The sequence below is a fragment of the Podarcis melisellensis genome (genome assembly GCF_964234715.1).
Source record: "Podarcis melisellensis genome assembly, chromosome: 11".
Lineage (NCBI taxonomy): Eukaryota > Metazoa > Chordata > Lepidosauria > Squamata > Lacertidae > Podarcis > Podarcis melisellensis.
In genome coordinates this window covers 34741134-34758166 of record NC_138543.1, presented here as the reverse complement: position 1 = coordinate 34758166, position 17033 = coordinate 34741134, and the positions used below count along the sequence as shown (strand labels likewise).

General features: G+C 39.3%; 1 protein-coding gene across 3 annotated transcripts in view; it reads right to left on the bottom strand.

Annotated features, from left to right (window-relative positions):
• Positions 1-1374: 1374 nt before the first annotated feature.
• The window catches only part of POLK (DNA polymerase kappa), a 32068-nt gene continuing 16409 nt past the window's right edge, over positions 1375-17033 (bottom strand). For all 3 annotated transcript variants that reach the window (XM_081929361.1, XM_081929363.1, XM_081929362.1), the window contains exons 7-15: positions 15689-15811; positions 14079-14203; positions 8906-9072; positions 7893-7925; positions 6468-6561; positions 5475-5646; positions 3350-4222; positions 2855-2906; positions 1375-2544 (exon numbers count right to left, since the gene is read on the bottom strand). In XM_081929361.1, coding sequence (XP_081785487.1) covers positions 2460-2544; positions 2855-2906; positions 3350-4222; positions 5475-5646; positions 6468-6561; positions 7893-7925; positions 8906-9072; positions 14079-14203; positions 15689-15811 — 1724 coding nt within the window. In that variant the 3' untranslated portion in view covers positions 1375-2459. The remainder of the gene's footprint in view (positions 2545-2854; positions 2907-3349; positions 4223-5474; positions 5647-6467; positions 6562-7892; positions 7926-8905; positions 9073-14078; positions 14204-15688; positions 15812-17033) is intronic.

The window sequence follows — 17033 nt, the reverse complement described above, 5'->3', positions numbered from 1 at the left end:
GTTGGACTTATACACTCCAGTAATCCAGCAAGGTGTTTTGTAACTGTGTTCTTGAGTATATATGTATTTTTGACAAGGAGAAGAGTCCTAAACACACTTCCTAGGAAACACACAGGGTTGGACACAGTGAAACTTAACTTCTGTTCTAAGTAAAAAATGCATCAGATTGCACTGCAAGTGATGAAGAGCAATTTTCTATTGTACTCTGTGTTGTGTTTTTTACAAACCAATGTGGTTGGAGTGTTGGACTAGGCTCCGGGAGACCAGGGTTTGAATCCCCACTCCACCATGAAACTCACTGGGTGACCTTGGGACAGTCACTGCCTCTCAGCCTGACCTACCTCAAAGGGTTATTGTGAGGATACATTGGAGAACTGGAGAACCATGTACACCACTGTGAACCCCCTGCCATATGGGAAATATCAGATCTTGGATTAAAACTTCATTCATTCATTTATCTTCTGTGTGGAGTCATGTGGTTCAAATGATCAGCCCTATGTAAGACAGTGCAAGAGTAAAAAAGTTATCCTAGCACTGGCCTGAGTTGAGTTGTCAAGCCAGGCACTAGGGCTGGGGTGAGGAACCCTAGGCCTGAGGGTCAAATGTGACCTTCCAGACCTCTCTATCTACTCCTTGACATTGTCCCCAGGTCACAACACCTCCCCAGCCACATCTATCACTGGCCTTACTTCACACCCTCCTGGAGTGTTTTCCTGGCTGGAATTGTATCCTTGAACTCCTTGTAACATGTCGCTGAAGCTCAGTTAGTTAGAGCATGGTGAGAACAACGCCAAGGTTGCAGGTTCGATCCCCATATGGGACAGCTGCACATTCCTGCATTGCAGGGGGTTGGACTAGATGATCCTCAGGATCCCTTTCAGCTCTACAATTATATGATTCTATGATGATTCTTGTTTGCCTGGATGGAGAATAGAGGTGCATGTGTATAAACAAGGCTACTGTACCAAGGTAAAATTTACATTTGTTGCCCCACCCACCTTTGCCTTTGGCCCCGCCTGCTACTATCGTGTGCTTGCCTTAAAGAGAATGTCACTCTCAATATAAAAAGGTCTTGCATTAATCTGTGTTGATCCCGACTCTGTAATTAAGCAATAGAACGCCATTTCCCCACCATTTTTATGGTGGGACAGTAAACTATATCCCCCCCAGATTGTTTGGAAGGGGAAGACAGAGCTTTTTCCAACTATCAAATAATGGATGGCAATTTCACAACAGTTTGCATCAAAATGACCAAATCTATTCCACAGGACTGAGCCAATAAGATTAAGGCACAGGTTGGCTGTGTAGAACTGGAGAAGCTGAGACCAGTCTTTTTAGAGAAGTTAAAAGTGTAGTTCTAATAATGAACATACATTTTACAAAGCCACTTTATTTTGCGTTACAGCGAGAGTAGCAACTTTATGATAAACTTGATAGAAGTCTGACCAAATTGTTTTGGAAAATATATTCTATATTAGATTTATTTTGGAAGATATATTACATTGTGAATATACTATGTATAAAATTATTTTAAAACATTTTATAATTTATATAAACACAAACATATATACCATTTATAATGTTTGGAAAATGTAAACAAATGAAATTAACATTTCTCTTCATAATCTTTAATATTTGATTGGTAAAATTCCTTCACTTAAGAGCTAAATATAATTTATCATATCTTTATGAGATCAGTTATTGGAGAATTAGACACACAGGCTGGATTTATTTGATTATACAACTTCCTACCCTGTTTTTATTACAATGAATCTGTTACACTGCTCTAGTCTTACTGAATTAGTCTAGTTGACTTCACTAAGTGCATTGCCTTCTTAATCATTAATTCGGGAAGGCAGAGCCTTTTGGACAATTGCGCTGAAAACAGTTTCTACAAAGGCACAGAACAGAAAATGTTCCATCAGTACAATTTAGGTCTGTCCAAGGGCTCTTGGATATTGATAACCATAAACAAGTTAAAAAAATATTTTTCTTCTCATTCAAATGAGGCATAGTAGTTAGAGAGATAGTATTAAGATAATTTAGTCTAGTCTAAATGGTACATGAATTACTGACTGCCTACGGGGAGAGAGCAGATCTCCTGTTTAAATTAACAGGAGTTAGGATTTTGGTGTGTGTAGTTGATACTTCAAGTGTTTGAATGTAGGGTGCTAAATATACCACAACTTCATCACTGCCTGCAATAAACTTTTTGTATAGCTCAATCCTTCATTTTTTCTTTTCTATCAAAGAGCTATGAAAATGACTTTTAAAGAAGTCAGAATATGAAGTCTTATTGTAAGACAAATAGTTGATAATAAAATAGTGATCTGAATAGTGTAAAAGTTTCTATAAAAAGTTTTACACAAATTTAAGCCTGCATAATCCTGAGCAATGTACTTCACATGTAAAGTATTGTACTTTAACGGTGATGAAAATTTCCTTAAAATAAATAGTATTCATTTGAAAAAACTTTCTATAGTACACTTAGAATTATTTGACTTGGCTTTTTTAGATGTCGACTGGGGAACCAGTGTTCCAGACCTGAAATGAAAGAAAAACACATACCATTAAATTAATTAAAGTCTCGCCATGCTCCTGCTTTAAACCTCTGAGCTCAGGAGTTTAAAGGGAGAGAGTGGGGAGACTTGCAAAGTTGTGCAAGAGTTTTTGACAACCCACCAGTCAAGCATGTGACACCATAGAGATGTAATGCGATTGGCAAGTGAACATCTTAGCTCACCTGTTAAATTTGGTCTGTGAAGCCAAACCTGATAAGGATTTGGTCAGTGGCACCAAAAAGGGTCCCCACCCTTGTTCTAAATACTTTAAGAAATGTTTACACAGAGCTTACCGTTTTTTCCCTACTGTGGAATTTGTACTATTCTGTCCTCTGTCCAAGATTCCTGAAGAAAAATGAGGAACATTCACAATGTTTTAATTGAAAACAATAATAGATTCTGCAGGAGGTTTGTATGATAAGTGGGAACCCGGGGTTTGGGGAGGGGAACTACTATATTAGGTAGTCTTAAGGGTTATTCATAATGAATGGGAAGCAAGGTTCCCATTCTAGGTGGTCCTCACCCAAGGTAGGATTGATGTATCATATAACTTCCAGGGGACATGGGCAAATCAATAACCTGGCATAATTTATTTTATATCTTTATATATCCTAAGTTCATCAGAGTTCATGAAGTAGCTTTTATTTTTTTCTGAAGAAAAATAAGCCCATTTCTTCATAAAACAGGACATGGCCAACTCCTTTGCAAACACCTATGTGAATTAGTTTGCTGCACCATATTTATGGTACTAATGTGTTCAAAAAATGAGTGATAAACAGAATACTAACCGAGGCTTTTTGACTCTTCTGTCAACTGCTTGATAATTCCTTTGTTCAAACAAACATCCACATGCCTGTTAAACAGAGCAAGGTCTGTTGTTTTTTGTTCTAAATTGCAGACTGGGCAAACTAAAACCTTTTTTTCAGTAGCATCAAGAAAACATGGCAACTTAATTTCCAAAGAACTGGGTTCTTCAAAATGTTCTTCTTTTTCCACAGATAAGACATTAGAGGAAAAATCCTGTTTTGCACATGTATCAAATCCAAAGTTACTAGAAAGGCTACACCCACTCTCCCTACTGTGTTCATCATCTTGCAACTTAGGAAAAATGTCTGTGCTTCTATTTGTAGCATTAGCAACTATATCTGCTGACTGTACTTCAATCTGTGGCTTACTTCTTTTATCTTTCTGACATTCTTTCTTTTTCATGTTTACAGACAACTCATTTGAATTCTCCCATGATTTGCTGTTATCTGTAATATCTTCTTCCAAAGTTCCACTGAGGCACCTGTCAATATGCCTGTTAAATGCCTCTAACGTGCTATCTTGATGTTCTTCAAAGCAAACAGGACAAATGAAGATCTGATGTTCACCATTATTCTCTGCTGGTTCAACTGACTTCACTGATAACTTCATATCTTGTAGGTTCTGCTTGTTTGGAGACATGTTTAAAGAAGCTGCTTGATTAGTTTGCTGTCTTGTAGCTCGCTTTTTATTGAAAAAACTCTCCTTCTCAGAAGCATTTGGAAAAATTTCCTCTTCCGATTTCCTAGGAAAGAGCCCGGTAGTACTGATATGTTTTCCAGGCTCTAGGAAATTAACAATGCTCTTTTGTTGATATTTCTTTTCTTCTTCATTTAGAAAACCTGATACCCGTATACCTGAATATGATAAATATGAAGCATATAGTTTAATGGCAACAGTTTAAAATCTCATCAAAATGAATAGAACTTAAGTACAGTGGTACCTTGGTTTACAAACTTAATCCGTTCCGGAAGTCCGTTCTTAAACCAAAGCATTCTTAAACCAAGGCGTGCTTTCCCATAGCACCGGAGGACTCAATTTACAAATGGAGCACACTCAACAGGAAGCGAAGCATGTTCTGCTTCCAAGGCAAAGTTCACAAACCAAAATACCTACTTCCAGGTTTGCAGCGTTCTTAATCCAAGTTGTTAATAACCTAAGCTGTTCTTAAACCAAGGTACCACTGTATATGCAATTTGGACCAGAATTACAGCCTTGATCTGCTATATAAATTGGAAAAAAAACTATTGCAAATAGATCACTTTAATAACCCTCACCATGAAAGCCTAAAATCTACATGCTATTCAAAATCATAGATTTTAGAGTTTTTGAAACATTGCTGCACTTCAACATATATGATGCCAAAGAAACATTTCTTATCAAGTAAGAAGGTTCTCTTGGGATCTTTGATTTTTAAATATTAATCAATATTTATGAATGAAAGATTAAAAGTCAAAGTGTTCCTGGTGCCCACAATTAGGAAAGTCTTATGCAGCAAAAATTAATAGTCTGGTAAGTTAGCATGCCTTATTTGGAAATCTAGTGTTTGCATTTATGTGTTATTGGGAAATTTTGGCAAGGGACAGCAGAACAAGTTACATGGTAAAAGGAAGAAGAAAAGTATTATAACAAAGGCTATGAACAATAGACATGAACCTATACAATTTCCTCATCTCTTGAATTCTGTAGCCTTTTTCTGACACTGCCTGAAGGTTTTCAGTGGCATCTCCTTAAACATGATGGTATACTTTCTAATTTTTTTAAGTGAAAGCTGAGGTTCAGGGAAATCGAATTCTGCATAAAAATCCCCTTGCATACATTGGTCGATTCAATTCATACCCATTGTAGCACCACACTTCTCCCTTTTAGAAAACCAAGTAAATCTGTTGCCAATGTTGTTTGAAAGGAGGAAGATGTATAGTTTAAGAAAATATACAATGTTATATATTTTAAGAAAACGTTCTAACAATTCATTTTACTACAATATTGGTACTTGATGTTTTCCAACAACAACATTAAGAAGAGAGGTGCAGCACAGCCTTTTCCATCCAATACCCATGTTGCATATAGAATTCTAACCATCAGTAATAAAATTAAAGTGATACTTACCCATCAGTCGCAGACGCAAAGGTTGTGGGGCCACAGCCTCCGTTTCTGACCGAAGCAAGTCTTTAGCAACAGCAAATATTTCTTCTTCAGTAGAAACTGCCGACATTACTGTAGTAGCTCTTGTTTTTACTTCAAAGTTTACATTCTTCAACTTTAAAGTTACAGTTCTAGCCTATTAAAACCAACAAGATTTTAGGACTTCTTTCTGAAATGGACATACCCTGAAATTATAGATCTAGCTTAACAATAGGGCTATCAAAGCCGTTGCAGTGAACTTTTCACAATTATATATAATTAACTTTTCACAGACATTTCATGTTCTTTTTCATCTTATTTGGGGCTGCCAAGCAACTGATCATTCAACTGTCTTAATTTTGTTCAATCATAGAAATAAAAAGAACTATCTGCATCCCTCCATTTGCCACATTCTAATATGACCAAGGAATAGAAGCTAGGGAAGGGCTGTACAAACAGAAGTAGGCTCGATTCCTAGTGGGCTGAAGTAGGGTTTTCATTCCTTTAAGCATATAGTACCACTACGATAATTCACTTTTACTAGACGCCTCTGAATGTTTCTCCTTGTGGTGCCATAAATGTCAAGATTAGGCAGGGTAACTGAAGTTCATACAGTATACCAGTCTCTTCAACGACAATGTTTGCCTTGGGCGGCATCTATTATGAATTAGATGAGGAGGAATAATGGTATACCCTTCAAATGTTTGAACATTATATGCTTGGCCAGAGCAAAACCACAGGCAATCCATTACTGTTCCTTCTTCTGCTAATTAACAGCTTTTACTATAATATCTGTTCTATGCAAAATTACTTGGTGAATTGATTTTAAGAGACACAAGATTACTTTAGGCTAAACAAATTCTTGCATAAATAATTCATACTACCAGAAAAAGCTAAAACAAAAATACATCCCATATAAATACTGTAACAAGGGATGCAGAAGATCTGAGTGCTGACATTTTATAGAAATTTACCCACTTTAAGTCCTTCCTTTTTCAAATCCTGAGCAAGGTCACTGCAAAGTTCTTGACATAAGCTGTATTGTTCTGCAGCACTTATTTCATTAAATGTCCTGTGTGCCAAAAGAAAAGTAATCATAATCATAGCAATGACTAGTAATAGTCTATCCTCAAATAGCATAGAGAAACTTGGCCTTTTTTTTACTGATCCATGTAATAAAAATATTAAGGTTTAAGCTAAGCTGCAGAAATTTGCACAAACAAACATATAAACACCTACTGAATAATAAAGGCTTAAGAACGAATGGAGTGTCAGAAATGATGTTGGGTTGGATCCTGACTAAGGGTTGCATCTGGGACTGCCATACTGCTCATGCAACAGACTTCTGTTTTTTTGCAGTGGAACTTCCCCACTTTTTCTCCCCTGCACCCACAAAATCTGCTCCAAAGGGTTGGAGGTCCCCCTGGAGCAGATGTTGGCACTGTGCAGGGAAAGGAGAGGAAGGGGCGTGCTGTTGTGTGAACAGAACATTGCTTCTGCAGCACTGAAGACAACCCTAGGTTGCTCTCAGTCTCCTCTGAAATTAGTGGGAATCAAGTTAATAATGACTTAACAGTTTACAATGATTTCAGTGGGACCCAAGTACAACTCCATTGGCCTGGATCCAACCCATTAGGGTAATTTTCTCTTGATTACCGTATTTTTCGCTCTATAACACGCACCCGACCATAACACGCACATAGTTTTTAGAGGAGGAAAATCCGTAGGCATGCCACCCGTAGGCATTCCCTCCATAACATGCACAGACATTTCCCCTTACTTTTTAGGAGGAAAAAAGTGAATGTTATGGTGCAAAAAATACAGTATTTTTTTTTAATCTTAGAGATTTTGCACAATTATTCTCATAAGGCCTTATGAAGCATGTTTTATAAATGCTTCAACAGCTTAAGGAAAACTAAACTTCTGAGAGTTTTTATTATTATTATTAAAATGTGATTCTAACATAATTGAGCATTTATCTATTGGAGACCTAGGCATTCTTCTGGAAGACTGTTCTTTCTACCAGATTAGAACTGCAAACCAAATGCTCGTTCTGTTTCAATAAAATAGAGGGAAAAAAGGCCAATAAGTTTTCTTGGAACAGTAATGAGCATTTTATGTGGCATTACTAATCTTCAAAAGAAGATAGCTTTCAGTACAGTTCTCAGATTCCCTAATTGAAAAAGACTTGTTTATGCTAGAATCACATTTTTATCGCCAAATAAACCGAAAATTATTTTTCCTCAAGCAGAAGAAGCTCCACATTTTGTGTGGTAAGCATGTTAGTTCTATATACCCTAGTGGGTTTTTAATCCTGCTCTTCCTCCCAAAAGGAGCTTGGCATGGCAAACAACAAAACAGTGAAATCAATACAAAGGTTCTAAAAGCCAACTGAGCACATACCTTTCAGTGCTCATGCTTTTTCTTTCTCCATCCCTTTAAAAAGAAAAAAAGAAGTGTGAGTCTCCAGGTGTGTTTATTTAACATTTATATATAATGATTTATCACCATTATTACAAATACAAATATACAGAAACCCACGTCGACCCTCCCCCCCCCAATTCTAATCACTATAGCTGGATATGATCCAACAGGATTAAAAACATCTGTAATTTAAGTTTCACCAGTTTTGGTAAGTTGTTAGTTTCATAGTGCTCTTGAAAATGCACTTAGAAGAGCACAATAAAATTGAAAACATACGAAGACTCACCAACTAAGTTTCGTTCATTGAAAGATGCTGGGCAGAATTCAACACTGTGTAAGCAGAAATCACCATCCTCTCCCCTACTCTGCAGCCCCTTGCACATACCCAATATTTGCTCCAGAGCATGGGTAGGCAAACTAAGGCCCGGGGGCTGGACTCCAGTACAATCGTCTTCTAAATCCGGCCCGCAGATGGTCCGGGAATCGGCGTGTTTTTACATGAGTAGAATGTGCCCTTTTATTTAAAATGCATCTCTGGGTTATTTGTGGCGCATAGGAATTCATTCATATTTTTTTTCAAAATATAGTCCGGCCCCCCACAAGGTCTGAGGGACAGTGGACCGGCCCCCTGCTGAAAAAGTTTGCTGAATCTTGCTCCAGAGGGTCCCCCAACCCTCTGGAGCAGATTTTGTGGCTGCAGGGGAGCAGGGAGGAGGAGAGGGAGAGTCCCACTGAACAAGTGGAAATCTGTTCTGCTTGTGCATGGACACCATTGGACACAACCCACTATTTTAAAAAGATATAAATGTATGTTGCTATTTTACAGTTAAGGATCTTAAGCAGGGCTGTGAAAGACTTCAAGCTCAAGAATACTGTGGGAACGGTTAGAGGAAACATATTATTGGCTTTGTTCCTTTTATGTAACAATGTTACAAGCTAACAAAAGATTTAGAAAGCATTTAAAATGAACACAACCCATTCACATAAAGTACCTTTCTAAATGGGTGGAACCCAAACCAAGGGAGATTTCCAAGAAATTACGCCAAGATGTTTCAGAGAAGAGAAGAGAAATTAGTGCCCTCTGCTGGTAAAGTTCTGAACAAGTCACAATGTTCAGAGCTTTAAGCATTTTTTCTGTTACTTTTCCTATGCCAGGCACCTGGAAGAGAGTTAATGCACACTAATAAAACAATGAACTTCCAGGAAAACAATGAAACCATAGTTTACAAACATTTGCTCTGGAAGTGAGAATATTCATCAGTCATAGTTATTTTCAGTGATTAAAGGTGGACAAGGTTCTGAGATTTGGAGCACCTAACATAAATTAGAAAAGGGCAACATGTGCTTAATTCATTAACTTAAAACGTAACATTAAAAAAATAACAATGAATAATTACCGGTATATGGCCCTGTTGAGTTCTGTCCATGGGTGGCGAACCTATTACATTCTTCTGCATTGACATTTGGACAATCACCAATATTCAAACAATTAGAAGACCGGCTACCAACCTTTTTGGATCCATTGGCACATTTTGCATTTTAAGAAGATAGTGTAGGCACCAGTCACAACATGGTTGCCATGGGGTGTGGCATAACATAAAACTAGCAAGCACACTCATTGTTGCTTCATGCCCCCCCCCGAACAACCGCCTGCACACAGTAAGTTTGTTCTGATTACACAATATGGATTTCACACACACACACACGTTTTTGCTGCTAACAACATTCCCAAGTACCAGAAAAGATATACAAGGTGGCCACACCAAACTAACTCCCTCTCACACTGACACACAGACCACAAATACATACATCCGCCTGTCTCTCACACATACATGCAGACACCACTCTCCCTCCCTCCCTCTTACACTCACAGAGACACAGAGACACCACACACATACAGACTGAACATATATGAACATGGGTATAGCCGGGGGGGTGCAGCTCCCCCCCCCAAAATCAAGTAAATAAATAAAAATACTTAACTAAAAGTATAAAATTGTAGAAAGATTTTGACAAATCTTTCTGAGCACTTGTGGTTAAAAGAAATTAATTTTTAAAAACTGTTGTTGAGACATCTCATTCTGAATCTGCTAGACAGAGCCAGACAGAGGATGATGACAGGTGGGTGTCCTGCCCACCCCATATAACCCATATAAATCCTGGCTACGCCCATGTATATGCAGACCTCATCCCCTTTCTCTCTCACACACAGAGCACACATCACAAACTTCCTCCTTAGTCTCACACATGTACAGACTACAGATATACACACATGCTATTTACATACTTGCCTTCTCTCTCTCTCTCTCTCTCTCTCTCTCACACACACACACACACACACACATATTGAAGAATGCCCATGTACTGAGTGGACAGGACAATTTCTATCACTCCTACCCGCCACTTAAATTAAAAATTTTAAGCCACTCTGCAGGGATAAGCAACTGCCTGTTCCACTTGGCTGGTGAGATAACATTCCTTGAGCAAACAGGGTGATGCTCATTGCTCCTTCTCTCCTCACCCCAAGACTTTGCAGAGGGAATCTCTGTGGGGCTAAAGCAACTGCACACTGCAACCTTGATATGGCTAGCAGGCAAAAAATCACTGAGCAAATACTGTAGAGCAATCCCTGTTACTGCTCCCAAACTCTAAGGGAGAAAAAGCTCTCTGCCTGCTCCACAAATGGCCATTGTTTCTTCTGCCACCACTCCCTCCCTCCCTCCCACAATCAATAAAGCCACTCCACAGACTGAAACAAAGAGAAGCAATTTAATTTACAGACACCCCAGGTTGCTTCAGAGACCCTAAAAAGGCCTTCGAATATCCTGCATTGGTGACCCCTGAGCTAGAAGATTCAGCTGAACTGTAAAACATGTGCATTCAGATAGTTAAGAAATTTTATGCTTTATAAAATACATATATTCTACTGTGTTCCAACTCCAGCATAATTCCAAGAGCAATATTAATATCAGTGCTTAAATTGAAAGGGGAAAAAAGAGGTTCAGGGCTACAGCTTTCTGGAAGCTGAATATTTTATAGAAGCCCTTGATCTCTGTACCTTTATTGGGGCCAGCTTCTTCAGACTGAACATTAAGCAAAAACAAATGAACAGACAGCTTGGGGGAGACATACACACAATGCTGTTGAGCTTAATGATAATAGCCCAAATTTCAGATTTTAGTAAACTATGCTAGTACAGTGGTACCTTGGTTCTCAAACGTCTTGGTACTCAAACACCATGGTTCTCAAATGGCAAAAACCCAGAAGTGTTCCGGTTTTCGAACGTTTTTCAGAAGCCAAACGTCCGATGAGGCTGTCGGCTGTTGTTTCCAGGGCTCCTGTACCAATCAGAAGCTGCACCTTGGTTTTCGAACATTTCGGAAGTCAAACAGACTTCCGGAATGGATTAAGTTTGGTGCTTTTGTTTTTGCTATTTATTTTGTGTTTTTGTCGGTTAATTTGTTTTTGTGACTGTGTGGAACCCAGTTCTGCGATTGATTGATTGATTGATTGATTGATTATGTGACTGTGGAAATGGATAAAAGCCCCCCATCGAAACAATGACTATCATCAGTGCAGGTAAATAATAATAATAATTTTAATTTTTATCATCTACAATACTGTCTTGTTTATTTTATAGTGCAGTACATTGATTATAGCTTTCATTTTATGGATCAATGGTCATGTTAGATTGTAAAATTAATGTTAAATTGCTGTTTTAGAAGTTGTTTTTAAAAGTCTGGAATGTATTAATCCATTTTGCATTACTTTCTTTGGGAAAGTGTGCCTTGTTTTCAGAGCGCTTTGGTTTGGAATGGACTTCCGGAACAGATTAAGTTTGAGAACCAAGGTACTACTGTACATATATCTCAGCATGGTCATGCAAATTCTAGGGCCCACCAAAGCCCACTGACATCACTTTTTCTTTTTTTCAGGGATGTTATAGGGAAGATTATGATGGGTGGCTGCAGGCTCAGCCTGTGCTTTGCAGCACACTTCCATATAAAGAATAAGGAAAAGGGTCTTGCCCACTGCTGTTGGGGAGGGGGTAGGCACGAGGGAGTCCACAACTCAGTCTGCCTAGAGCCCTCTCAAACCTGTTAGCATACCCTCCAACAGTGGCGTAGCGTGGGTTGTCAGCACCCGGGGCAAGGCAAGTAATTTGCGCCCCCTAACCCGTGGAGAGTGAGTGAGCCAGGTAGGGGCAGGGAGCTGCGAGTGCGAGCGCCCCCCCCAGATGTTGCGCCCGGTGCAGCTGGCCCCCCTGCACCCCCCACGCTACGCCACTGCCCTCCAACATTTCAGATGAAATCAGATGCATTCCACATGCAAGGTTTATTTTGCAAGCTGCATCCCTCTGCTATGAGCACATTGCAGAAGGCTCTTAAATGCTTGCAGTGTTCATTTGCTCTGCACATTTTTATCCTCCACTGAAGACAAGAGGATGATTGTTACTTTGGTTACAGTTGTACTAGGAAAACATAATGGGTTGGAAACAGAGAAACACATTTGGAAGGAGGAGAGCAGGTGATTTTCCTGTCCTTTCTCTCAAGCAGTCCTCCAAAGCCTTGCAGCACATTCACTAAATATTTGTTCACCTCATTTTTCAGTGATTCCCCCAGGCCACTTGTGTTACAGCCCCTGAAAACAGCTTTTCAGGGGTGTTGGGACAGGGTGGTGGTGGCTGGAACAGAAAGAGGTGCAGAAAAAGACATGGGCATTTATTTCTCTGGTGCCAACCTAATACATTAGCAAAAGCACTGCACTGCATAATGTTTTAGTATTCCATGTGTATGCTTTCTGTGCCCTTAAAAATATCTATTTCCAATTTTGGGGATTTAACTTCTAGAGACTTGGGAGAGGGAGCTAAATCATGAAGAATGACAACACGAGTACCTCCCACTCACATTTTAACATTTTTGCATATGTGCCAAATGCAGAAAAGGATCTGAGGTTACATCAAAACTACTGGGGCAAAAAACAACAATAATGCAGCTCTCTCTTTGGCAGCAGTTACTATAAAACTAATCGGAACACAAAAGTCCTTTGTAAGGTAGAGAGCAAAGGCAAAGAAAAAGTGGTAATCTTTATATTAGCAAAATCAAAGTTTAATATAGCACATTGGGATAGAATAACCAGAAGCCATTACATGCTGGCAGAAAGCATATTTAATAAATTTCACCTATATGCAAAGTTATTTCACAGCTTGATCACTTTGTAACTTTTTGGCTGATCACATAAAAGGTATTATAACTAGCCATACCTGATTCTTGTTGTTTTGAGCTACCCCAAATGTTTGTCTTATTTCATATTTCTCAGATTTTTATAGCACTTCCTAGCAAAATACTCAATGCAGTTTTTGAAAAGTCTAAGTTCATAAACAACAGAACCATCATGAAACAACAAAATGAAAATATTAACAGCTCTGATTTTCTTGGTTCATGCTCTCGATAGAGAAAAGAATATAACATACAGATCAAATTATTAAATTAAAAAAGGGTCCTCAAAATCACAGGTCAACATCACAGCAAGTAAGAGGAATCTTACTCTTTGGAAGATATAAGAGTATTAGTCACACTATGATGTTACAGCATAGCATTTCAGTGTCCAAGTGTAAATTATTACTTAAATTTCAGACCCAGTATACTGTGCTCTCCATCTCCAGTGATGTTATGAGGACCAAGAGTTTCCCAAGGCATTTACTATATTGTTCACCAAATAGTAACAGAAAACACTACGGGTGTCCGTCACATTTTCCCAGCAGGATCCACACAGGCACCTGCAGTATATTCCTGATGTGGGAAGTCCTCAGCCAAAAAAGATCTAACAAGGAGCCATGGATGGCACACGTGCCCCATAGAAACTGAGAAGTTTTGTATGTTCACTCAGACTTTGGCCTAAACCTTCACTTGCTCAAGTCCAATACAACAAACGGAAAAGGATACAAAAATTAAATGTTATCAGTGTATTTTGGGAGCATCCATTCCCTACTCCCAGAAAGCATTCAATTTTACAACAAAATGCACACAGTTTTATATGGGAGTTCATACTTCATTAAAGTATAAAATAGTAAATGGTTAAATTTAGATGCAAAGAGGGTTTAAGACAGTAAACAAGTCTACCAGCAGTAATAAGGAACACTGAATAATAAATAAATCAGCTCACCTTTCTAATGGCTAAATCTTTGATGAAGTTCATCACAGCTTCTCTTTCTGGGGGGATTCTATATTGACCATTCGGTTTATTTTTATCACTGCACATTTTTGCTAACATAGTATTTGGAGCAATGCCTAAGCAAGCAAACAAACAACAAACGTCAAACAAATATGAAACAAATATGAAACGCCAACCTGCTACTTCTGCTCCTAATGATTTTAGAAATAGTTATGATGAGGTTTGTGTAGTAAACAATATTCATTTTGTTTTCGGTTGAATTTGTTTTTAAATATATATGCAGATCCTAACAAGTTTGACTGTAACAGGTCCTATTGAATTAAATATGTATGCTGCCGTTCATCCAAAGACTATTGAGCAGTTCACAACGTAAGAAAACATAACTGCAATTTTTTCTGCTGTCATTGTAAAGTCTCTGGACTAAAACTTTCCTACCCACACCCAGCAACACACAAAAATGTGAAAGGAACAGGAAGAAGAATATTAATATATGGCTCCCAACCACCTTAATCTGGCCTTGAACAGTATTAATAGGTTGTTGAAGTGTGTGTCAGAGGTGCAGCATATGCTACCACCACTCGGGGCAGGCGCACAGTGCATGCCCCTGAGAGCACCAGGGTGGAGAGGGAGCCTGCTGTGGCTCGCCTTGCAAAGTAGCGCAGAGGGTGCACTTGCATGCTGTAGCCCAGCCAGGCGAGGACGGGGGGGGGGGGGCAAAGCTGCCACCAATTCTCATCTTCTTCGCTCCTGGGTCCAGCCTGACCTGGGAATGGAGCTGCGGCTGGCTGACAGCATTGGGTCATTACGCGAGGAAGCCGTCTCTACAACTCCCTCGTGTGCCGGAGTCAGGCTATGATGCACAAACCTGTCATGGTTGTGCCTGGTCATGACCCCTCAAAAAAATGTGCCCCAGGCCGTGGCCTCCCCAACCACTCCACTATACCACTTTGTATGCCATTACAAAGTAAAGGTAAAGGGAGCCCTGACCATTAGGTCCAGTCGTGGCCGACTCTGGGGTTGCGGCGCTCATCTCGCTTTATTGGCCGAGGGAGCCGGTGTACAGCTTCAAGGTCATCTGGCCAGCATGACTAAGCCGCTACTGGCGAACCAGAGCAGCGCACGGAAACGCCGTTTACCTTCCTGCTGGAGCGGTACCTATTTGTCTACTTGCACTTTGAAGTCCTTTCGAACTGCTAGGTTGGCAGGAGCAGGGACCGAGCAACGGGAGCTCACCCCGTCGCGGGGATTCGAACGACTGACCTTCCGATCCGCAAGTCTTAGCCTCTGTGGTTTAACCCACAGCGCCACCCGCGTCCCTCCATTACAGAGTAGACCAAGTTTAATAGCAAGGCTTTTATGTTGTTGGTTAAAGCTTGAAGAGTTCAGAACTTTCATTTATTGAGGTTGAGCACATGACTCTGATACAGCAATTTTAGCAAGTTATTATGTTTAGGTCAGTTAATTTTTTCTGTAAAAAGAACCTGTGCATTTCTTCACATAACAAGGATCTTGTGAATCTACTTTTAAACTCTTAAGATGTACTGGAGAAATATTACAGAACTTTAAAATATTTCTAATAATATAAATATAAATTTGTTTACCAGCACTGGCAGTAAGTCTTGTTTTTTGTTCAATCCTAAAGCGAATTTCCTCCACCACTTCCTCAGCTGATGCTCCAAAGACAACTGGCTTTATCTGAGTTGTTGACTGTTGGTGTTGTTGTTCTAGGTGCAGCAGAGAAGGGTGAACAATCTGCTTATACATCAGAGTATCAACATCAAACAAGACTGGTGAACAGTCATGTGTATCTTCACTCAAATTTGATTAATCACGTGTTGCTATATTCTGCTTGCCTCAGAATAAAAAGGGTCAGAAGCTATCAGAATTCTATAAGCAAAACTAATCTCATTTGCTAGTTCCCTTACACAAAAAGTAAATGCCACCTTCCTTTTCCCTCCATTTTCCAAGCTCTTGTAAATATTTTTTACAAACAGGACAAAAAATTCTCATTGTTATTACTGTACTGCTAATTACCCCAAGGCTGGAAATACCAAGTTCTGCTACTGCCCAAACAAAGGAGTACTGTATGTTTACTGCATTTAAATGAGGAACATAAAAAATTGCATGGATTAAAACTGTGTACATTTACATAGATAATACTTCTTTAGATTTAAAAAAAACAACACCTTTCAGCATTTACTTCTTATATGGTGTTAGTCACTTTCAGTTCAGGTTCACAATGGGATTCACTCTAAGCCCACATATTAAAAAGCATCATCATGCATCTGTATGGTGCTTTCTCTAGGAAAACCATGCTCAAAGTGGCTCACAAAAACACTGGAATGGTTTACATAATAACATGCTTATCAACTGTTTTGACCAGTTTACCTGTTGTAAGAAAACTTTGTAAAGAATTGATTGAGTACCTGCTCATCAGTTATAACTGAAGCTGTTGGGCAACATGATACATTGTATATAGTTGGAGTGTCACCCTGGTAATTATTAAACACTTGGTTGATGCTCATCAGCTGCTTAGCATAAGCAAGAATGCAGTGAGGAAATAACCTATTCTGAATGAATTAGGCCACCAACTGAAATGAAATGGGGAATCTCGCGCAGAATAGCATAAAGAATTCACTTGGAATTCCAGACTGTGACATCATGATCCATAGCTTACTACTTGTCTCAACTTTGATAAGAAGTTCATAGGGCAATGTGGGGCCTGACAGCTGCAGCACTGTGAAGAGAAGCATGTGAGCAACTTGCTCCAATGAAATCTAGGACTGGACTGAAGCTTTGTATTTCTCCAGTGCCAGGTTTACCTCTCCCAGACTCTGCTCCTTCGTTGAGGAATGTAATATCTTGAAGGAGAAGACCTTTGGCCTGTAGCCTAATATTTCCCATTCTCTCAGCCAATTCCCTACAGGTTCAATGACTGTGTTGACA